The 24,559-nt window shown below is 43.6% G+C and overlaps 1 protein-coding gene across 1 annotated transcript; it reads right to left on the bottom strand.

Annotated features, from left to right (window-relative positions):
• LOC139049585 (mitochondrial ribosome-associated GTPase 1) lies at positions 1–24,483 on the bottom strand. Its single transcript, XM_070525142.1, has 10 exons — positions 24,277–24,483; positions 23,180–23,244; positions 19,599–19,790; positions 15,885–15,941; positions 13,422–13,515; positions 11,531–11,592; positions 8,386–8,482; positions 5,490–5,571; positions 3,720–3,826; positions 1–609 (listed from the first exon to the last, which is right to left on the bottom strand). Exons 1-10 carry the CDS (start codon positions 24,386–24,388, stop codon positions 467–469), a joined length of 1,011 nt encoding a protein of 336 aa, XP_070381243.1. The 5' UTR covers positions 24,389–24,483; the 3' UTR covers positions 1–466.
• Positions 24,484–24,559: the final 76 nt, after the last annotated feature.

Below are 24,559 nucleotides of genomic sequence, written 5' to 3'. Positions count from 1 at the left end.
ATCAGGTACCATCTATATTTGAAACGTCCATGGTGATCATCTCCGTGAAAAACTTCAGCACCAGGTCTGGCTTCCTGGAGCTGCTTGCTTGCCTGACAGCCGCCAGAAAGCGCTTCACTAGCGAGATGACGCACAGCCCCAGTCACGTTTGGGTTGAGCACAAGCATTCTTCCAAGATTGCAGCGGCAAACTTGACAAACAGTTGCACACTTCGAACGGCCTCCTACTAAGCATGAGCTGTCACATGCACAGTGACGTGCTCCTCACTTGCAGAGTGCTATCTTCATCAAAAGCACAGCTAGCAGATATTTTCTCATGCTACCAGTAATAGCCAACAGTGCAGGTAAGCATCATCTCTGCAATCTGGAGCGCAGTTCTTGTGTCTCCTGTACCAGCTTGAAGGGGCTGTGGGTCCTGTGATACACTGCGGTGCACACGAGAAAGCACTTGTGATGCACGGTGGCCTCTACAATGCACTCGGCTGCTTTGCAGCATGCGAGCTGCTATTTCCTAAATCCGGCAGGAATGTGATCCTGCCCAGGAGGCCCCGCCGAAAGCCCTGGATGAAGTTAACCGCCGCGGTCTCCAGGTTGGGACGCAGGCTCCAGCCTGAAATGAGAAGCAACTTGGCTTAGTCAGTTCATCCACACAACCTGCAGAGCCACTTACTGCCCCATCTACCGCTGCCCTGTTAGCATTATCACTGTCTGAGCATGACACGAGCATCTGTTCAGAGGTCCAAGTAACCCCTCCAGTATGCCAAGTAGAATTCACAATGAAAAGAATGAAAACTTGGTGACTAATAGTACCAAGGTCACACCCAAGGTCACAACGAGATGAAGTGCCGTCGAATTTAAGTGTGGCTACTGATTTGGTAACCCTGCGATCTATTTCGTTCTACTGCTGTGTGTCACTTGAAGACACAGCGTTGATGGAGACAAGTGACAGACAGCATGTGTGTTAGTAGTACAGTCGACTTCCGTTGAATCGACCCAGACGGGTCTGACGAAATTGACTGAATTATCCGGCGGGTCGAACTAAGCAAGACGAAAAATATGGCAGAACACACCAACAATTCATTAGGCACTATTTGCCCGAGTCTAATGAACCCCCCAAATTAAATGCGCGCCCACTTCCCGTGAGTTTAAAGTAGGAAAACTAAAGACTGGTGAAGTTAAAAGTCGAGTTCAATGGTGAAGGCCAATTTCAGGATTGAAGTAACGAATGTTTGGGCCCATAGAAATGTATGGGCACTGGCCGAAACCTTTGGTTGGGATCGAAGTGATCGAAAAATCAAATTAACACAATTCTATACTTGTCTACATCCTCACTTGGTGCTGTTTTTAGCGTGAGACTATACATGACTGCTGCTTTCGATGCATGAGAGAGCCACCGTAAATAAACTTGACCTCACACTTGACTCGGAACACAAATTCACTAGTACTTTTCTGGTTGTCAGTGGCTGTTCTTTTCACTAGTGAGTCCCTCGCGCACCAAACGCTCATCAATTGAAGTAAAAGTGAAAGTTTATTTCCTGCGGCAAGGTACTTTCGTGAGAGGGATATCAAGTGAAACTTGTTGCATCAATGAGACTTTAAAGGGCAACTCCGGCATTTTTTTTAACCATGTTAGGATATTGTCATTTTCAAATGGCATTGCCAGCCCCATCACCAGTAGGGTGGTTCAGTTTGCTTAGAAAACTCCTCAATAATTTTAAATAATGAATAAACGAGGTACCAAAACCAAAACGGGTAGCTGCTTCGTGTGACGTCTACAATGACGTTGGATCCTACACTACCGTAATGTAAACATGCAGAATGCATGCTTAATACGCAGTACGCATGGTGCTTATTCCCAAAAAGCAAAGCTGGCAATGTCTTTCGATGACATGCGAAGCTTTTCCAGCTCTTTCGGGCTAAACTGCGGTGATTTCAGCGACAATGTCAGTGTTGAAGGATTGCTGTCTACTTTTTAGCCACCGCTGCACAAGGCAGCTGATGTGCCCCAAGATCAGCGCATTGTGCTGCAGCAAGACGAAATGAATCACATCTGTCAAAACTATGATCGTCAGCCATCATCTCGTAGAAAAAGGAGCCAGCTTCGTCGTTTCTGACCGAGTTGACAGAGCAGGATCCAACGTCACAAACATAGGGTGGCCAGTAAAAAACTTATACATTCATGGGCGTGAGTTGGGAACGCGCAACCAATCTTTAAAACTCATTTTCAAGGAAACTAAGTGATTTGCAGTGATATTGTTTGGCACAGATAACCACAGTGCAAAAGAGAACATATATTCAAAGTTTCATTCAGGTCAGTCGACATGAAAAATTGCCGGAGTTGCACTTTAATGCATTTATCTCCAAGTAATGTGCTCACATATACACGTCTACTTGCGCACTCACATACAGTGTGATTTGTACACTCATCCACACACAAACACTTGCATACACGCACACACACTGTGACCTAGACGTTGTTCCAGAATATGAATGTCCATGAGACAAGTGGGAGCTTCACTTGTATGGTAACTTCTCTAGGTTGTGAATTATGCTACAAGTTCTCAGCATGACATGATGCAGAATCATAAAAATAAGGTTGACTCCTGCTAATTCAACCTCAGTTCATCTGACTTCTTTCTTAGTTCAAATGCAGTGTAAATACCTGGCAAAAAAAAACATACAGTGCTATAAAAGACAGCTTGTTTAGTTTGAATTCAAAAGCATGCCACTTCGCTTAATTTAACCCCCGGCGCCCCCTCGTGCATGCAGAGGCTACTAAAAGCTTGATAACTAGGGGCGTGCAAATACTATTCAAAACTTGCGAAAGCGAATCTAATAATGTCCTATTCGATTCAGTATTCAAATCGAATAGTCATTATTTGTAAATGCAAATATTTTTCTAATACTTTTTGCATACTTTAGAATGTCAAATGTGTCCAATTAAACGTAAAAGTGCAGCAAAGGTGTGGTAAATTTTCATCCCTGCCGGCATAATATAGAAATAAAACGAGAACTTGCGTAGTGGAGAAGTACTTAGGTACCCATAATCTGCAGGCTATGCGGCAGCCATTTGCACTTTGTGAAAAGTCCTGCGCACTTGAAGAAACTACTTGTTTGCTCCTGATGCTCCATTTCTGCTTTTAATAAACAATGCTTCATAACGAACTATGTAATGACTAGGATGTGAACATAATTTCCTATTACATCATTGGCTGGCGCTTCTTTTACCTTTCTCTTTTCCCTGTAACAATATTAATTGTGATAACAGCTGTACATTATTAGAAAATTTTTTGAAAACTATTTGATATTTGATTCGATTCACTTTGGCATTATTCGATTCATATTCGATTTGGTCTCAGAAATCACTATTCACAGATCCCTATTGATAACACAAGCAAGTCAGCATATCGTGAAGGAGCGCAACTATTTTGTGTAAGCATTTAGGGGCCGACGCTTTTCCCACCCGTGCAGCCATCTGTTCTCGCTTGTATCATGTTGTGTCACAATTTAGCGAGCGCATATCCAGCAATCTGCTTTGTCCATTTCTGAGGCTGCATGTAAACATGTCGGCGCTCTTCATGGCATGCTGGTTGAGTCACACTTCAAGGGCAACAAAAAAAAAAAGCAACAACATTACAGACTACTTCATGCAATAAAAAAAAATTGAATTAACGGGAGTTCATAGCATCACAAGGTGACATTTCATTTGTCATCACATACCTTCATAAGTGCGAACCTTGTTGACAACACGCATGTTGATCGCTGTCTTGAGAAGGACTAGTCTGATGTCATCGCACGGCCCATCCAGTCCCAAGTAGTCGACGTAGCTGCAGCAATGCGAGACAGACCGAGCCAGATAACGTAAGCGATGGACACCACAGGCAAGAGCGTGCGCTCAATTTAGTCTGAATCCTCATAGTCAGCCTGCTCAAGGTCCACTGCAGGACGATACAGACTTTAGCACCCATTAGTACCCACCAGTGCAAGCACTATGGTTCCACATATATGTTGGCTGACCCCCCATTCTATGCCCACAAATTTTCTAATCTTATTTCATCACTCCATTTAATCCTCTGCTGCCCCAGTTGCACTTCCCTTCCCTTGAGACTGCGTTCTGTTAAACAGACTACCTGCCCCCACGGATTACCTTACCCACTCAACTCCACTTCCTCACGTTCATCTCAATCAGAATGCCTATCACATCGCTTGTTGTGTAGTCCTTTGTTTGAATGAACATGTAAAAAGTTGCTGTTTAGATCAGTTTTCAAAGTGACACTTCTTTGTGCTCTCTAGCCTTCGGAGCGTTGCGTACTACGTATGAAAGAATGCATACAGTGGAAGCCCATTAATATGTTCCTCGCTGTTGAATTTTGCTGGCTGCTATTTTCGCGGACCCAATATAAGTACCATTGACTCTCATGCAACTATGTTTCTATTTGATATGTCGCCATTCTGTAATGTTCCCACATCTTATGTAAATTTGGCGGTGCGGAGACAAAATTCACTCTTGCACGTTGCTGTCACACAATAAATGTATACTCATGCTTATGCCTGTGATCCCGCCTGCGACCCTGGCTCAAAATGACGGTAGTATGCGATCATCAATCCTGACAAGCATGTCTCGAGATAATTGTGGTTTCTTTTTACCAAAGTAAAAAGGGGCCATCGTCACGGAACATAGGTTATGTTTCTTAATTATACATGAACGCATGCGCCGTCTCTGCTCACAGTACGAGCGCTGAGACGTCTAATAACTGCACTGGGAGCCAGCTAAACTTGTTTGTGATTTTACTATGGTGATTTGGGGCCTTCCTCATCATTACGTTTTCCCGGCTGTTATGTTTTTTGTCCCATCGGTGCCTTGAAAAACGTATCAGTTGGGTTCTACTGTAATTGATGAGACTTGTCACTATGATCACCTGGCTGCAATGGTAACCGTATGTACAGCTCAAAGTCAGTCAGGGAAACAGCTTCTGCATTTCACAATGACACCAGGGTTCTGCTCCGCTGGGTCTTCAAACAGTCAAGCTCACATGCACTCAACTGCAAAAGTTTACGGAATGAAGGCTCTGAGAAAACACTGAATTTCCTAGCAGTTTGTGACAGTAGCCAGTAAAACCATACATCACTATGTTGTTCGCATACGCTGGCACTGGTTGGAAATCCAAACACCGGGCTGTGTTTCAAGGCAACAAAGATATTCAGCTTTTTCTTAGATCCCGTGGTCTACAACCTTTTGCAGTTGACTGCATGTTTAGACGTTCTAAGTGAGCTGCAAGATAGGCAAAATGGTACTCGTTGCACTGTCGTCACGATGCATATAGTTTTGAGCTTTAGAAATGGATCTTTTCAACATGACTTTCTGTCTGCAATACGCATCTGTTAATACGCATCTCACGATCCATGAAGTCCAACATAATGCTTAAACAGTCTGTGTACAGTCCCAGTAAAGAGAGCACTTAGCAACAAGTCTATGACCCCGCGGCCCACCTGTAATTCTGCTGCTGGTTGAGGCAGAAGAGCAGGTAGTCAGCCATTAGGACGTAGCCAACCACGTGGTCCAGCATGCAGCCTGCATTCGCGTGCATGAAGGTCTACACTGCTTCACATGTCAGGAGCCATCAGCTACAAAATTCACATGCTCAAATCGCTGCTTCTTCTTGAGTAATGTCACATATCACGTTGTATTTCTTAAAACAATGCAAAAGAGAAACACAAACCATATTTAGGCTGATAGAATATAAACACTAGAACCTCATTATGTGGAAGCTGCATCCAAGATGGAAACACTTTCGTGATATCTGATATATGTTATAAGCATGCATTCATGAAATGCTGGTATAACCGAGAAACAACTGAGATTTACTTAAAGGTGCCTGATAATTCATTATATCCATGTTCGTTATATCAAGGTTTGACTTCCTGTTCATTTCTTTGGCAGAAATGGGCTTGATAATTAGTGAAGGAAATGAAGATGAAACTTTTCTTTGACTTGCCACAGCGGCACAGTGAATTCTGATTGGAACAGAATGCAAAAAAACTTGTGTGCCATGCTTTGGCTGCACGTTAAACAAACCCAGGTGGCCAAAATTAATCTGAAGCCCCCCACTACAGTGTACCTAATAAATTACTGTGCACTTTTAGGATACTTAAACCCTGCAAGTTAATTCGACTTGGTTTAATTTCAAGTTTCACACTCAAATTGCCATGTCAGTGACCTCAGTGTGATATTGCAGATTTGACAATATCGTTCTCTATTTCAGCCGTTTTCAGGTTTGAAAGCTGTCCAAAACATTACAAACTGAGACTATACTAACGCTTTAATGCTGTGTGATTTTCTATAAGCAAAACTTGCCAAGTTTAGTCTTTGGCTCTAGAAACCAATGTAGTCCATCTTTGACAGTAAAAGTTTAACTAGACCATAGCAGACACTGTTAAAATCAGCGGTGACAAAGAAAGTTATTGCTGGAACTTCAAGGTGTTGTCGTCACTCGTCTTCCATTTTTGCAGCTTTTCCGGCTCATTAAGCCTTCTATATGTTTTTTTAAAATTTATTTATTGAATACCGCTAGCCTGAATTCCAGTCCTTAAGCAGGAGTGGGTTACACTTTCGGTACAAATGCACTTGAAAAAACAAAAGAGTACACATACAAACAAACGGAACTGGAGAAATCCAATTGGTGTGTCAAGTACGCACTGAATACAATATTATAATTTCATATGGCAAATATTCCATATAGTACCAACACGCGTGGTGATGCTCTAGACAAGGCGTTGCTCAACACTTGGCAATGTGGGGAAAAAAAGAAAAAGTACTTGTTTATTAAAAGCATTAGACATGTCAACGCGATGCACAGTATCGAGAAAACATAACTTAAAAAGCATAAAATATAGAAAAGCAAGCGATAAGTGCGACGCTTTCATGGCACACTGCTAGATTATTGGTGATAAGACGCCATCATTTCATGTTTTGAAGCAGAGCAGTGAAAGTGGAAACAGAAGAGCACTCGATCACTTCTTTGGGTAAACGATTCTGATCATGGGATGGCACGCAGGAAAAAAAGAATTCATATAAGTGTCGGTTCTATACAAAGTTTTCCTAAATTTCTTTGAGTGGAAAGAACGAGTGGGATGCTGCATAAGAGGTTTCAAGTACATGCTATTGTTGATTCCAAGCTTGTCATGGCATATCATGTAGAATGTTTTTAGCCTTTTGCGATTGCATCTTGCTTGTAGAGATACTAGGTTTGCAGAAATTAAAAGAGCAGTTGGTGATGTTTTGCTTATGATAAGAGTGGCCATCTTTTTTTCTTTTTTTGCAGAAGTGCGACTTACCTATACAGCTCTATATATTTAACTTTTCGGTGTCTCTTTAATGCAATCAATGCCACCGCTGCCACCATTGTCATTGCCATTTTTGTCATCACCAAACTTGATCTGGTTGATTTAGCTTGACACATCCAAGAAAATAATTTACAGGGTCAGGTTATAACCCTTTGATTAAAAAACCAATAGGCAACTATATTTTGTATGTTTGTTGATGTCAGTGGCAGCCAATGGCCTGTTGTCTTTAACGTGGTGCAGTGAATATGCATAATTTGTGAGCAAAGAGCAATAAATGCAAAACACAAGATAAGACGTAAGTGTGCATCATGACTTAATAAATTTCCATAGCAAATGATGTTAGTAATGTGCCAAAAGGCAGGCACAATGCAAACTGGGCTAATAAAGGTTACGCTCAAGTTCCATGTCATTATCATGCATTTATTACATTTCTTAATTAACATTTCAATTGCAAATTCAGAGTTTAAGCTAGTGAATGAAGAAATGTCTGCCTGGTACATGTGCCAAGACTATAAGGATTCTTCTCCAGACAAGTAATTCAGGCTATTGCGTTGCATCATTTCCAACACTGCTGCAGCATCAGTGTTAGACTGAACTTTCTTGGGGCATGACACAGCGTTCCACAAAGCGTCAGTGCGGCATTCGAGCCAATCAGTGCTATTTTAATGCCCTACTCACCTTCCTCCTTCTCCCTCCAACCGATCGCCAGCAGGCCAACACCTCCTCCACTCGGGTGACAAAGCTTCCTCACAAAGCATGTGTTTGCCCTCCTCTCCACAATTGCAAGGTGGCAGAGGGTTCTTTCTGGCACACCCATTTTGGCAAAGCACTACTACCCCTCCCATAGAGTGCCTCTGCATTAAAACCAGGTGCTGCCAAAGAAAGGCAGACACGACCGAAAAGATGTCGCAGCTAGCATTGATGCATGCCCAGCGCAGCGGGAGGCTAATTTGGGCACGACCAGTCAGCCACTGGGCCGATATTGCATCACCTTTCTGTCTTATTTTGCATCCTACTCGAACGATAATGAGACGCTACTTACCGCACAGTGCCAATTGCAGCGCCGTATGGGGGTCGTTTGTGGCAGGACTCAGGATGCCGGGCGTGTCCAGCAAGTACATCAATGGGTCCTCGCTGATCTGCATGCATGTTTCTTGGTTTGATTTGTTTGTCAATAAATACAGTCATGCGAGCAGGCAAGAGGCCGCACTAAACACACGAAGAATGCTACTGCATAAAGCGTTCACGTATGAATTGGCCTAGTTATTGTTTTCCATTAACCACTCCTGCTACATCTTTATTTCTTAAAAAGAAACAAAAACACTAAGATTTTCTCAATTTTCAAATAGGCCTCATTGAAGGCTCTTGCCTTGAGAGACTGCACTGGCTATTTTGGTTTTTGCCTTTTCAACCTGCTCACATCAACCTGGTGACACAAAGCATTAAGGGCAACATGGCCGTTATGACTATTCGTTGAATTATCCTTACAATTTACCTATACATTTGACCATAGCAAACTCTTTGGAAGATTGCCCTGAAATAATTTACTTCTGCTAAGTAAAAGAGGAGACTAGCTCATGATCTCCTCACTTTATGGATCACTGCTTCAAATATGCACTGTAATCAATTACCTTTTACAGTTGAAAAGCAAAGAAAAACCAAGTAAATTATTCAACAGACCATAGTGGTTGGATCTTTAGTGGTGGCTGCATAGAGATAAAATTCAACTTGAAACATGAAGGAAACGGCTCAAGAAAACAGGAAAAAAAGCGAGAACCGAAAAAAAGGAAGATGAGGATCAGTATCATTACATCGCAGTGAAGTCGTCTATTTGTCCAGCTCACGACACTGTACTCATACTGGCGATATCGCGTGTCCTATTTTATTTTACAGCAAAGCTGCGAAGAGGAATTTCGCAGCCATTATTTGTGCAGCAGCATGCTCAATATCATTCAGCCATGCGAACTGCATCAGAGTCCCAAATTGTCATTTTGAAACTTAATTATCAATGAATATAAAATAAAAGGTACCTTGTGTAAACCTCACACAAATAGCCCACACTTTCTCTGAGTAGTTTTTCTAGCCAGTGATTCATAATTTTTGTTTCTCGCGCCGTGTTTCACCGACTACAACCTTGGAGGTCAGCTAGGCATTTGCATGGCTGCAGTGGTAAAGAGCAGCTGGCAATGTCGCCTACATCAAAGCCCCAAAGCGGGCCACATGAACAGGCCGTCGGTGATGAATCGTCACTAAGAACAGAGAGCAAATAGATTTCTGGTACATTAAAAAGGTATGAAAATTAAGTTATACAGCTTCATTGTCTTATGTATGAGTTTCTCAGATTGGCATACATCTGAGAAAGATTTTTTTTTTCATGCATATTGGTAGTGCCCTCTATATATTGGCATCCGCAAGCAATGAGAATTGGTTTTCAGTCAACACTACGTTTTTCGATTGTCATCTCTGCTCTTTTTCTCTCCACTGTTTCCTTCGTGTTTCAGGATGTGCCAACCAACACTATGCTTCTGCAGTTTATTTCAAATTACAAAAATGTTTAATAAAATCACATACGCACCACTTAAACAAGAGCACTACAAGTTACTGTCCCAGCCAATACACACGCAATGCTAGGTTCTCACATGACGCACCAAATGGGTCCCAATTTTCGAAAGATCACATTCATGGTCAATGCACTTCATGCCAAGGACCCAACCTTACGATACAAATTGCAACCCTACTCGAGGCATATGTTACACTGACACACACACAAACACTGTAAACACACTTTGAGCTCTTTAGCATTTGTCATGAGACACAGCTGCTTCTTGACAAAAGTATAAATCAATATTTGTAGGAATCAGGCGATTCACAGCATGAAGCTACCGGGTCAAAAGCAGAGCCAGATTCCATAGTCCAACTACTGCAGGCGACCACCAATCTCAAATTGACAGCACACCCACATTCTGTGGGTAGAACACGCGCCCATCTTCCCCTGCGCCGTCACGTCGAAAGCCGGCATAGACAGGGGAGAGGCGCACTATGCCCTCTCCCGATTCTCCCTCACTCTCGCGACGCGCGCGCCCTTCCTCCCCGACTTGCGGGCAGGTAGCTGACGGGCGAGGAGGACATTCCCCTCGCCCAGGTAAAAAGGTACAAAACAGTGCGACCGGGGGAGACCCTCTCTCTCTGAGGCCGGACCCCTAACTTGCCGGACTGGAGTACCTGCCGCAACCCGTGAGTGAACCACGTTGCCTGACTATCCCGGGCAACGAGGCCAGCCTATTTATTACTATTACAGAGAGGACATCCCTCTGCCAGTGTTCTTTATTGCAGGTAGCAATAAACGTTCTTACAGTTGACGCCACTGGTTGCCTTATTCGTTCGAACCTGACGTAGCCGCGATTCCCGCGCTACGGGTTGGGGAGGAACACAAAGCGACTGCGTGGGGCTAGATCCAGAGCTCGCCTTCAGCCCTAGCCGCACGCAGAGTGGAACCCCCACAATTCACAGCCGTGCAGTAATTCCAGAGAGAAAGTGTATTGTTCATCACTTAACAGAATAAAAGGAGAGCTGACGTTCTTGATGCCCTAGGATCAAACACATTGTCGCGGCTTGTTTGTTGAAGAATAGGAAGCGGAATATACTGGGTAGAAGAGAAGAAGAATGAGTCACTTTTTGCCGAGCCCACCCCATCACGTGCTTGCTACCCCATCTTTCAGAAAGTAAACACCTTTTGCCAGTGTAACAATATGTGTTGAAGAGACATCGAGCAGAAATGTTAAGCTAGATTTGTAGATTACACTTCTGGTATGACAAATGGGTTATCGTCAGCATCACGCGGGACCTGGCAAGCTAGGAAGGACACAACAGAAAATGAGAGTGGTTATTTTTTGGTCATTTCATGGCCGCTTTTTGAGAGCAGCATGTGGCAGCTACATTCAGCAATGCAAACTTCAGTGAACGTTAACACAACAAGCCACCAGAGGTGGATGGGACAAGCAAAACATCTGCAAATACAAAAACTTCGCCTCGGCACCATAGCTATGTTTCATTGTTGCTGGGCCGCACTAATAATACAAGTAGCAGAAACAATGCAGCTCTGGAGATGCCTGTTCCTACAGTAAGGCACTGAGTTGCACATTGTGTCATAAAACACCCTCTGTACAGCAGAGTAAAGGCATGCCCACCTTGATGCGTTGCAATACACTCATCGTGACACCGGCCGTGGCACCGACACGTGTGGCCTTACCTGCAAGAAAGAGCGTGAGTGAGTTAGCCACCGCTGCTGCTGTTTCCACTGACACTGCGAGTGGTTATGAATTGGGCAGCAATAGACAACAGAGCCTTTTGCTAATTGGCAGGTGCACTTTCCTGCACTGCACACTTGCCAACTAATCACGGCACCGGTCATCGTGCAAATGAAGACAAAGTGCTAGGTGCACGTGCTAGTCTTTGTCTCTTGCACATGCTTTCATCAGGAGGGCCACGTCTACATTTCCTGTATCATAATGCAAGGAAACTGCACTGGTAAACGCTGTTTACAAAAATGACTAAACCGCTATTAGTTGGGCCAAGTGCCTTGCAGGAGAGCTGGCTTTGCAATTATGAAATGGGTCGATGGTCACTGATCACTTGCTGCTGCCAATCAGGATGATGATGATGATGATGATGAATAAAATGGTACACAGCTAATTGAGAAACCACATGCCCATCTTGCGACTTATTCCTAATTATTCCAACTTATTATGCTTATTCCTCATCAATGTAGCCTCACAGGGCTGATTCTTCAAAGCTGATGGTAGTGCATTAAGAAGATACAGTCGGCTGCAAAGGTGCGGGAGACAGGCATTCCATGACAAACGTGATTTTCTGCTCTATTAAGGCAAAGCACTCCTGTTTTAATAGGTTGCTGTGTAGGTCGAAAAACTACTACAGAATGAAACTTTCAAACTGAGGTTATGTGCCCAGGCTTTGTGGGAATTCAGGTTGTTCATGAAATCGATGTTCCATAAGATGTTGAGGAAGAATGCACGTACACCACTCTTGACTTTCAGAAGTAAAAAAAAAACCGTAGTGGAACTTGTGGTGAAGTGTTGGTGCTCCCTCATTGAAGCTATCGTAATTGTGAGTAGTCAGGTTTCTCTATATTGGGAAAGCTGAACACTCATGAATATGGGAAGGCTGTGAGCATCGTCACAGTATGTAATGTAAACGCGACAGAGGTTCACAGGGAGACGGAGACTTTAAAGGATTGACACTGGGCAGACAAAGGAAGCCCGAGCATATGTTTCAACAGGGGTACCAACAGGGGAACCTGTTAGAACGGGACTTGCGCTGATTTTCCCCTATCAAATTGTCGCCTGGCCAAATGTTTCCCGGTCGAAAGTCGCATTGATTCGCTGGGCAAGTCATGTGAAATCCCGCTGATATTTCCCAACTCTCTTTTATCTCCAGCAAGCGACAAGCACGGAGGCCTCCAGTGGCGCTTCTGATTTCCCGCGCACGGTTAGCCAGCCACATTTCTACTTCAGAAGACGCAGTAGCCACCCATGCCCCAGCGGGCATATCAGAAACCTCTGTTTATCCATCATATTCTCTTTGTGGTATCCTTGAGTGATGTTGACTAAGGCTATGTGGCCTGCGTGAAGTACTAGTTGCAAATTGAACAAATGCTTTCCGGGTGCACATGTGTTTGTTGTCAATTGTTTCTGTAAGCACACGCCTAACTGCAGTCGTCGAGCAAGCATGCTGCAACTGCTGTGCCCAGAGTGCCAAGGCATAGAGATGTTGGCACACTCATATTGCTACACACTCGACAATGAGTGATGTTGTGAGGCAAGTTATGGCTGAATGGGAACAGGACAATCAGCAGCGCCTTGCCAACTACTGTGTCCTTGACACTGCCTGCTTTGCTCTGCTTTCCCAGTCACCATCACTGACCAGTATCACCAATTAGCAGCAAGTAAGTGCAAACACAATGCCAAATCAACAACACCTGGCTCACTTCTCGTATCATATCTTTTCATATCTCCAAACCTTCCTCACCCCCCATGGAAGCTACCAACAAACACGACTCACCAGTCCTGCCCAGGTGCATTTTCCGGAGGGCATTGATGAGAGACGACTTGCCCACGTTGGGGATACCAATCACCATAATGTTGTAATCGTACACCTGCATGCAATGAGTATGGGCCTGCGTCAGCTAATAAGGTGACAAGCTAATCTGCAATATAATGTGAAAGTACTTTTTCTGAGCAGCATCGAACCGTTTAAGCCAGTTGACAACCGAGGGCAGAGCAGGTGCGACACAAGCATCAGTAACTGGCACCTGCATTGAGGTTATACATTACAGTCAACACCCGTTAATTTATGGGGTCTACAGAGTGCTGTTTGAATTACATGAGATTCCATAAAGTATGCTGCAACACAAATGAACAGATGAACGCTCTCCATCGTGTCCACACAGATACAAAATCATGAAAGGGAAAATTATCATCCACCTGAATGTAGCACAAAGCTACAGAGGAGCATGGCGATTCGAGGTGCTCGGACAACTCCAGAAAGTTAGTGTCGCTGTATGAGCCGAAAAGTTCAAGTTAACCAAAAGAGCTTGCCCGAACTGAGCAGCTTCAAGTGCAGTGATACCATGGCAAACCAGCCAATATCTTCGAACTCATTTAACTTAACTGTAACTCTGAATTATTATCTACATTTTAATTATAGTAAGTATCGTTAGACACCAACTATAAATCACTTAGGGAACATTCATGCACTTTGGTAAAAGAGATGGAAGATTCTGGGGGCAAGAAAAGAACTTATGGTACCACGATGACAAGTAAATAAAAGCTGTAATTATAATTACAATTGTGTGTTGGGCTTATCAAGTTACATGCGAGAATGATCAATCAAATGCTGCATCACTTAGATGTTCTTCAACTCAGTTGTGTGTGCTGCTCTCATAAACTGCACCACTAGTCAACAGTAGGACCTCGTTCATATACCTGGGGGAAAAAAATGTGAGAGAAAGATGCACTAACTGGGATAACGTACGATTCAAAATCACTAAAAAATTTGGCAGACTCGGCTGCAGTTGGCATCTATGCAATGCAAAGTGTTGCGCGAATTGTTGTGACGCAAGACGCTGATGCACGCCAAACTGGTGGCACTCGAGCGGCCAGAGACATGTGTTCCTGTGTTGTTTTTGCGGCTTCGGCAAGCTTATGTTTGAGCTGGTCAAATTCGGCCTGGGCCAGCAGCTTCCTCGGGCGGAGCATTTTGGCATGAAGTTTTGATGTGCTCGCTTGGCGCAAATCGTTGCGGCACTAAACGCCAACAGGCATCGAGCTGATTAGGCCCCAGCGGCCTGTGACATGCGTTGTCATTTTTTGATTGCATAGTACTTTAAGAAGGCGATGGGAAACTGAAACGAAATCGAGCTGGCAGGCCATAGTGGAATACCGTGTCACCAGAGCGAAACACGACGCTCACTTCACACTGTCTGCCAGCAGGGAACAGTGGCACATTTGGATTACCACCTATTAAAAGCATGCAGTGCAGTTCCCATGGCAATATGCCATGTGTGCTGTAACCCAGATAGGCGAAGACGCTTATCGCAGTAAGGTTGGCGGCGATAGCTGTGAATGCGGTGTGTGACGACCTGGGAGGAGACTTGCTGGAATTGGAATAGGAAACTGAGTGCGTGCCGGCATTCTCACATGACACAGGTGTGCGAATACTGCGGGAAAGCTGCTGCGGCAGGTGGCGACTGTCTTCGATCATGTGCACCTCAAGCCTTTTCTTGTTTAGATGGGATCTAGCAGGCAGAAAAGGTATCGTACGATCGCAGCTTGGCAATGCACTGAATGTTAGTGCTGAAAGATTGTGTTTCCCGAGAATGTATCAACCGGTAAAAAAGAAGTGTAACTGTGTTGGGTAGTTTTTTGTCTTCTCAATGGTGAATGTTGGTGCCAGAATATTGAATGAAACAGCATTGTATCAAAGATCTTCTACTGTATTTATACACTACATTGGCAAAGGAGTGATTTGTACAGCACGGTTGTGATACTGAGTGCACATGGGATGAACTGACTTTATCAAAAAGGAGGGTTTGCCGACAGCAAAAGCTTTCTTGCCTATGCAACATCTCTTCCTGTAACCCATTTGGTACAAATGCCTCTCATTATTATGTGTAATAAAGTGGTGAACCCCAAACATACAAATTTTACGAGTCACAAAGTTTTCAGTAGTGCATTATTGTAGCCTGCTGAATTTGTGAATCTGTGCTGGCTTGTAAACTTAAAAGCCTTGTATGCCTGCAGGTTACAGTTCATATGTTTACTGCAGGTTTACCATTACATTATACAGCTGCTTTGTCTGACTGACAACACCAGTATGAACGTATGCTTTCTTCACAACTGCATCAGCATTTTATGTAATCAACTTTCTGTTACACTCGTGTTTTAAAGGCAGCAACCTGTATCAAGCCGCATCTGAAGGCAGTTTTCCGAGGCAAAGTGGAATGCGGCCTGCTACAGTCCTCACCTCTTGTCGGTTGTAGCGCTCCGACTGGTGAATCAGGTCTGCGACCAAGGGCACAATCTGCAAGCGATATTTTGATTAATTCAGTCAGGCTTTCTTCGCAAGAAGTCAAAATTTATTAAGTCAGAATGTTCTCATTAGTGAGATACTCATGTGAACATTGACTGAGTCTGTTTCCGTGAGCGACACACACACCTGAACATTTAATGAGAAATTTGAATCTGCTGTGGCTATCATATGCTACCACTTAGCATGAAGTCGGTAGTTTACAAGTGGTTTTACAAAATGCGGCATCTGTTTTTTATAAACCCAGTGTTGCAATTGGTCTTAAGTTTATAGATTTTCAGCATTTGTTTAAAGAAAATGCATGCACTAAATAAGAACTGTACTTCCAAATGTTGGCAGAATTTAATTTGCTTTCATTAATGTAGCAGATGTCGTTCGAATCAGTTTGGCGGTTGTCTAGTCACAGTAATTCTGTGTTTCACATGCAGATGAAAAGGGAAGTCAAATTATGCCCTGAGCTAAAGCCTGCTCATAATCATAAATGCAGAACCCTAAACATACACTATAGAAACATTGATGAGACCACATGCACAAGATGTACTCGAGTCCTTAGCACAAATCACCAAATATATGGCATGCAAAACAAGCATGCTATAAAAACTAGAAAATAACAACAACAAAAAAAGAACAGAATAACAAACCAAAGTTTTCACAAATTACTTAACGAGTTTCACATAAGATGGACAAGAGTATACGCTATGGAGTACTTCTGTTAATGGACATATTTGCAACAGCATGAAGGTAGTATTTGCAATGACATGCAAGAATAGTTCCAGAGTTGTTCAAAGTTAATATTCTACAAGCTAATAGTACTTACATTTTGCATTACCTGATGCATAAATATAATCTGACTCTCTCACTTTACTTTTCAAATTGAACAGAGACGCGTAGCAGGCCCAAAGCCAAAGCCTTAATTATTTCATTTCTGCTCAGCTTAGTACTGAAGAGAGTGTTCATTTAATTTTAACCACTTGATAGTTATGCCATAATTTAGGCATGGAAGTGATCATTAGCACTGTATAGACAAGCAAAAGCAAGGTTTTTTTAATTGTTCTTATTACCTGATACTGCCACTCCTCCTTTTGATATCTTGATAAGCATAGAAACGTGAGAAAGATCATTCACGGTCAGTTTTGCACTGTGTTCATGTCCCACTCTGTCTCGTGCATGAAATTTTTCCTATGCCTAAATTACTCTTACGAATTCAATAACATCTCCAACCACAAAGGGGGCGACTTCCCCACTGCATACATTTACAACCGCTGCACCACGACAAAGAGGTAAAGAAAAAGGCAGCTCGTAGCGACAGCAGCCTTCTTTCTTCAGCACTGACATAGTACCCCCTACTCCACGCAACCCTTCCACCACGTCCATCATCACTGTTCATCAACCATACCAGGAAAACAAACTTATCAGCCTAAGCGAAAGTCCCTCCCTCCACTAGAGTATACTTCCATTAATTCAACTGCAGTTAATTCAGTTCCAACTGAAGGTCGCGGCCAGTGTCCATGCATTTCCGTGGGACCAAACTTTAATTATTTCAACCCAGAAATAAGCCTTCACCAGATAATTCGAACTCGCTGGTCATCACGCACGCACCCGACACCAATGGGGACTGCAATGGAGATTCCAACAGCGGCAGCATTGGTGGCGCTTAGGACGCAGCGAACGTGTTGAACACACGTCATCTCCCATCCAAAACACCTATTTGTGGCCTGGCACAGCAAGATTTTCAAGTGGTCATGGTATTACGGTGACGAGAAAAATTAGCGGACAACCAGCAATGCAAGACCAACTAGCCCAAAATTTTATTCTTCCGATTATGGTATTTACTCGATACTAACGTGCGCCATTTTAGCAGGAAAATTGGACTGCAAATTGCCTGCACAGTTTAATAGGATATGAAACACACTGCGTTTACCAATTTTGTGTACTTTACTGCATTACGCAATTGTACTGCGGCGAAGCTAACTTTACAAATCTGCCATAGTGCAACACATGTCATACCCTTGCCACTTTTTCTTTCTAAGACATTGATTACACATTAGATTTCTAGTTTATTTAGGAGCATCAAAGTCATTTCTACATTAGTTCTCTACTTTGGACACACAGAACGCGGGGGTGTGTGAAAATTGGGAAAATGCTGCCAAATGAACTTTCAATTGCACTTTTGCTCGGTCTGAATCCAATCATGATCTGTGCATCGCAATCAGGCCTCTCGATCGCGATCATACGCTGATGACCAAGTATTTCTGAGAGTAGCAGATCATGAGCATAATATCCGCAACCACAATGGCAAACAAAACAATATTTTTTTGAAAAAGAGATTTTATATTACAATTTTATACAAGTCTGATAAGTGCTCTGGACCCACTAACGAAAAGTGGTGTGCTTGTGCTGACCGAAACTGGATGCATAATGTTTGCATAATGTTGGACTTTGTACAAGGGATCATTGTCGATTGTGGTCAAGAAATTAAATCTGGATTGGGCCCAATCATGGCAAAACGTGATTGTGTGACACTGGCACTATTTTTGTTAATTTTATCATTATAGGTCATTACTAGAAAAGAAAATTCCGGACAAAATTGAACTTTTCTTAATTTTACACCAAAACCCTAAAGTCGATATGTCAGTGTGACATAATGGGTTTCCAGCTCAGTAAATCAAACTTGCTCAGTTCATTCACTGGCTCGGTTAGAAAACAATGTAGTAGTCCATCTTTAACTATTAAAAAATTTAACTAGGCTCGAGCAGACATCGTCACAATCCATGACGTCATGGCAAGCAGGAACACAGTTCCACATCAAGAAAAATTTGAACAATTTGTTCACCTATTGTTCTGGCAATTAAAAGTACATTTGTACAAAATAAAACAGTTAAATGTTATTTCAGCTAAAGCTTAATTAAATTTGCGCAGTAATTAATTATATAGCATATGGCTTGTCGAACTATCCACAACTGAAAACTCGCTCTGGCATATCAAAAGTGCCATGTCTTCCTGTGCTTAAATCAGAACTCAGTTGTTTACTATTACTGTACACCAAAACAGGAGTCAAGCCTTCTAACTTGGTGCACAATGAAGAAGAAAAAAATTTAGAAAAGATGCTGGAAGAGATCACAAACAATATAGTACACACAACTTAATGAATTAATTCAATACAATATTTAAGAACAGAGACGTCATATATGACCTCTCTGCTTTGCTATTTACCTGCAGAACTTTGAAGCATCAAATTGAGTGTAGCATATACTGTATAGACTCATGCAAGGACCGCAATCCCAACTTGGCAGCCAAGAATTTTGAAAAAAAAAATTCCAATGGGGAGGCAATCACATTCCGTGCCATGATGCCGCATGCAAACTGCTTACTTCTGCGCGCTGCTACTACATGGTGAGAGAGCTGCGCGTCGGCCTCTGGTGCAATGGTACATCCGGGCTGTGCACAAGTCGCCAAGTGCGCCCGCATCATTTCGACCAAAAGGTCTGGTCCCGCGTAAGGGCTGCACTTCGTCAAAATCATGAAAAAAAAGTGCAGCACTCATACGAGGCTATACGGTATGCAATATGCAGGGCATTACGGGGTTAACGTCCCTTTAAACGACTGCGAGCAAGGAAGCTCGCGCAACGTCGGTCGCCGAGATTCACCAACCTTGTCAACATTGCGAGATGGCTCCGTGCTACGGATGTGGAGGACGTTTCGCGTGCCCTGGTCATGCAGCTGCCGGGTGGCGGTGGCCTTGGAGGCGGGATCAGCGAGGTCGGCCTTGTTGAGGAGCAGCACGTGTGGCTTGATGGCCGCCAGCATGGACAGAAAGTGGGGGTTCCGGCCGCTTAGCGGAACCTGTAGTTTGCACAGGTAAAGGAAGATGTTGCAGCTTGGCCCACAACATGATGATGATGACAATGACAAAGCAAGGACGCAACAGCAGGGGCAACATTAGGTGCAGTAAGCCTTGCACTGTATCGTGCAGTATTGATCTGAGCAAAAGGCAAATCAGTTCTGCAGAAGCCCGCAAAGTGTAGTAAGGTTCACGAAAGGTTTCTTTTTTTTTTTTTTCCTGAGAAACCCATGTGGGATCTTCCTTTATAGCTTTGTGCTACGGTTAGATGGAGGACAATTTTTTCCTTTTGTTAACCTCCCTCCACAGTGCGGGACCATGCAGAACCGATTTGCCATATCCAGTGGCCCTGTGTTTAGAATTTTCGGTTAATTCGCTCTCGCTCTGCAATCTGTTGTCCTCTTCGTTAGAACAGATGGTTGAGTGACCACCCCGAATTGGTGCTGGTCTCGGGTTCATTCAAATACCGAATCAGGACAAGCTTTTTCTTCAACTACGACGCTATCTTTCTCAGAAACAAATACTTTGTAGCTTCATGCTACAGCCTGGTGGATGACGATTTTTCCTTTCATGGTTTCAGCAAATATTCAGAGATGCATGCTAGCAATCTTATTTCTAGCAGAAAACTTTGTTCACTTACAACTCTAGTCCAAGTCGTCTTTGTTTGCGAATGTGGCGATCCCTAATAGTGAAGAAGTGGAGAGGCAAGGCATTTTTTTTTTCTTCCTTCCTATCATGTCTTTCACGAGCAGTAAAACAGCACTAAACAACAGGACGAGAAGAGGGACTCAGACACCAGCGCTGACTAACAACCAATCATGAACCAACCAGCCCAAATGCGTAATCTTCTGCAGTTTATGTCTTTCACTTCTTACTACTGGCTTCATTTAAGTTCTCCCACCTCGGAGCTTGTTTATAGATAAGCTGCAGAGCATGGCATCGACCAATCATAACCTATCAGTCAATCACAGCAGTTGATGGCATGACTGTGCTATCCAAGCACAATATTCTCCTCTGCTGTAGCATATCTGTTGAGTGACTAAGAAGTAAAACCTTCAGCTGACAATCTGTAGGCCCACAAAATCGTGGGACACTGCAATTTTTTTTTTGTTCTTTTATCGCAAAGCCCTTTGGTATTCCTGCTACAGTCACTGGCAATATCAGTGACCATCAAAACAGCAAGGGGAGCAAGTCCACAATAGCTATCACTGGAAAAAAAGTAATTGTGACGTAGCAGCGCTAGAAGTAGACACAGACAAGACGTGACTTGTGTGCTTTCTTCTTTAACCGCTGTATCAAGAAACATTCCAACTATGTGACACCCACAATATTAAGGACGTTCCATGCCTGCCACCATGGCCACGAGTAGACCTGGCTAACAACTCCAGTGCTAATCTTATAACATAGAGAAACACCCAAGAAAGCAGGTGGGAAGATGGCTGCTGCAGCAGCTGAAATTGTAAAGCACTGCAGGAGTAATGCAGCAGATGTGGGTCCAGCTCAAACCTGTAGCAAGATATCTTTTTACCCACTTTGAATTTCCCTTTAACTTATTATTTCCAACTCTCAATAAAAGATTACAATTAACTTCCCCTGAGCTCTTTCTGGCTTCGTTCATTGTCTTGTCACTTCGTATAGTTGTGACTACAAAATAAATCTAGCCCCTCGGATCCCCTTACTGTTCATGCCTGACTCGCCCGATTCTATATTTTGGCACAATTTACTGTGCTCGTGAACAACTTAATTGCGATGTCATCTTCATCTACTTCAATATCACCTGTTGTAGCCTTTTAAATATGTGCATACATGCCATATCAGACAGAAGTTCACGGCGAGATGAAGGTTTGCAGGGATTGACGGTGGTCAAACAAGACATGTGTCTCTGGAGCCAATATTTTGACAAAGAGGCTTGCTTCGTCTTGGCAGCAACTGCTTAGACGAACACAAGTTCCCTTGTCGAAGAGCTGTCTCCAGCGACATTCCTTGCTTGACTGCTGTTGATCGCATTGTGCACAGTTTCCACCACTCATGAAGTCTGCATGGCACTCAAAAACTCGTGCAAATTGCCAAGTCGAAATGTTACGCGGTAGCTGAGTGGTTAGTGTCTCTGGCTGCCAGCTGCAAATTGCCGCAAGAAGCATGAGTGATCCTTGGTGGCAGTGAAGGGTCAAGCTTTGTTTTTCTTCGACATATGGTGAGAGTGAAGCTGAGGACAAGATGTTGGCCCAAGGGTGCCGACAACGTGATAGCAACGGCACAATGTGACGACGCCATAGTGGAGGAATCTGAGCACTGCTTGCACCTAACGTGCACCTACCATCTACCAACTTGCGAGACGAATTACAGGGACCGCCATTATCAGCATGTAGGGCCACTGTAGCCACTCAAACACCTCCCAAGCCATTGCTGAACAGGTCATCGTCAGTCTTTTGGTGTACTACAGTCTGGCACACTTTTAACAATCCCGGTTAAAGTGAATGCTTGGTTGTCACTTAACGAAGATGGCATGACGGTTATAAACTTCATGCGGGCTATTGCAGTGCATCTCAGAACAGAGATGTCATGACTCTAAGATCCTTTAGAGTGAATGCAGTAGTACGGCGGTAGAAATTATAAAGGCAGCTTGGATGCAGGTTACCGCACATTGCATCAAAAACTGTTTTCGCACGAGAGTAAGGAACTGTTGAGCTCGGAAGCAATCATATCTGGACTGCAGATTTACGGCAGCACACCATTGAAGTGCAGTCAAGTGCTGCTGACATCGTTCAGAATGACTTCATTGATACGAATGACGGAGTCGATGTCGCGGAGTCATGCACTAGTGAAGGCATTGCCCATGAGGTGCTAAGCTTTGTCAGCGATGAATTGGATGGATAAATTGAGGAGACCGCAGATTCGATACTACCAACTGTAGACACATCAACCACGGTTCAGCAGATCACGATGTTAAAACATTTTATCTGCAGCAAAGCTCTCAGTGATGAGCGCTTGTCTGCTTTATTTAATCTGGAAGCCACGATTAGCGGGTCGGTATTGAAGATGCAAAGCAAACTTACTGATTGCTTTGGAAAACAATAAATTTTTTTGCCATTTTGTTGGCTTATTCTTGATTATCCACTTAATATGAATGCTCAGCTATAACGAATGCACCCTGCCTGACCGGGATGTTTGTTATAAGTAGGTTTGACTGCATAAGGAGTAATAGGAAATGGAACATGGATTTCAGAACATGCTGACAACACAAGCGCACATAAGGTGACAAAGCTTCATGAGGCTGGTTAGTGCAATCTTTGATGACACCTGAGGGTCCCTTGAGAGTACTCCATCATTATTTCTTTTTCTACAAGCTGCATGCAGAGATATTGCCAAGCAATGCTGAGCTCACTCGTACCCGAGCATCATGAAGTTCCAGGATACAATCCACCGACTTGAGCTTGCGCTGCATGTCTTTCATGCCTGCACATATTGGAGACATTGGTCAGTATACATTATTACATGTAATCATGCATAGATGTGAAGCTCGCACACCATATGTGTCTCTCTCTCTTGTGTGTGTGTGTGTGTGTGTGCGTGAAGCAGCTAGCCTGCAATTTGTAAAACACATGCTTTCAATTCCAAGAAGTAGCTACCAAGTTTTAAAGCTGCCCTGTTTCCTCACAAGGGAAGAGAAGATCTTTTGCACGACCTGTCGCACAGTTAGACACGTGCAGACCTGCGCAATAAATTGTTTGAAATTGCAAAAGCTGAAACTGTTTCCTGAAACAATCTACACGCAAATCCGGTAAACCTTTGGACTACCAGTCAACACAATGCAGAAAAAGTGCATGGTAACAATAAAATTCAGACGGCGCTAAACAACAGGGCCAGAATGAGGAGGAGACAAACACGGCGCTGAACTTGAAAGACAAGGCGAACTTGAAAAGAAAAAAAAAAGTGTTTTTTTTTTCTTTTTTAGCGGGCACTGGGTAGTCACACGGCGAAACATTCTATAAGGCGCTCATTTTTTCTGCAAATGGCCAAAGAAAGAAGAGAGTACGCGCGAGTTTTTTGTAAGCAGCTGCTGCTAACAAAGCAAGACATTTTTCTTCTAGTCGTAATGCGGATTCTGAAACCGAGAACGTTAATCAACGATCGAGATCGACCAGAGAGAGGGATTGTCCATGGCATCGTATATCGCTCTTTTGTATAACAAGCGTGAATGCCAACTCTTCAGAAAACGTTCCGAGATGGTCTAAAACTGCGCGCGACATTTTTTTAGGAGTGTTCATTAGGTACAAAGCATGTGGTTTAGCATTGAAACATGGCTGGTTCCCCACTCCGCCTTCCTTTATATAGTACGTCCTTCTAACTGCACTCATGCGTGATTTTTCATTGCAGAACCAGGGCGGTTGTCTTCAGAGAGCCCATATTTAACTTCTATGCTCACGAAACTTTGACATCAAGGCGCGCGCGCGATTGCACGATTTGTTCAGCGGACCGCGAGCCCACCTGTGTACATGTGCGTCGGAAACCATTTCGCTATGTTCTTCGGCGTCACATCGAACGCCTTGCGGAAAGCGGTCTTCACAGCTTGAAAGGATGAGCTGCTCATCTTGCTCATCGGCGAAAGCAGCGTGTAGCCATGTGTTGTGTAGCGAAGTAGCAGACCGCAATGTTTTGGATCCGGCTGGCCGGAAATCGAACTCAAGCTGGCTCTTTCAAAAAAATGAAGGCGCTTGGCATAATACGACGACGATGATGATCGGTAGCTACCGAGGCGCCATCCTTGGCG

Source organism: Dermacentor albipictus, chromosome 9 (genome assembly GCF_038994185.2).
Source record: "Dermacentor albipictus isolate Rhodes 1998 colony chromosome 9, USDA_Dalb.pri_finalv2, whole genome shotgun sequence".
Taxonomy (NCBI): domain Eukaryota; kingdom Metazoa; phylum Arthropoda; class Arachnida; order Ixodida; family Ixodidae; genus Dermacentor; species Dermacentor albipictus.
The sequence above is the reverse complement of the archived record's forward strand: the minus strand, read 5'-3'. Positions and strand labels throughout refer to the sequence as shown.

What these genes read in the sequence shown, in the direction of transcription:
- LOC139049585 (XM_070525142.1), bottom strand. Translation starts at nt 24,388, where the DNA reads ATGAGCAAGATGAGCAGCTCATCCTTTCAAGCTGTGAAGACCGCTTTC. An exon ending in TGGAACTTCATGATGCTCGG is followed by an intron (nt 19,791 to 23,179) that starts GTACGAGTGAGC and finishes TGCAAACTACAG; the next exon opens with GTTCCGCTAAGCGGCCGGAA. An exon ending in AACCAGCAGCAGAATTACAG is followed by an intron (nt 3,827 to 5,489) that starts GTGGGCCGCGGG and finishes GCATTGCTGCAG; the next exon opens with CTACGTCGACTACTTGGGAC.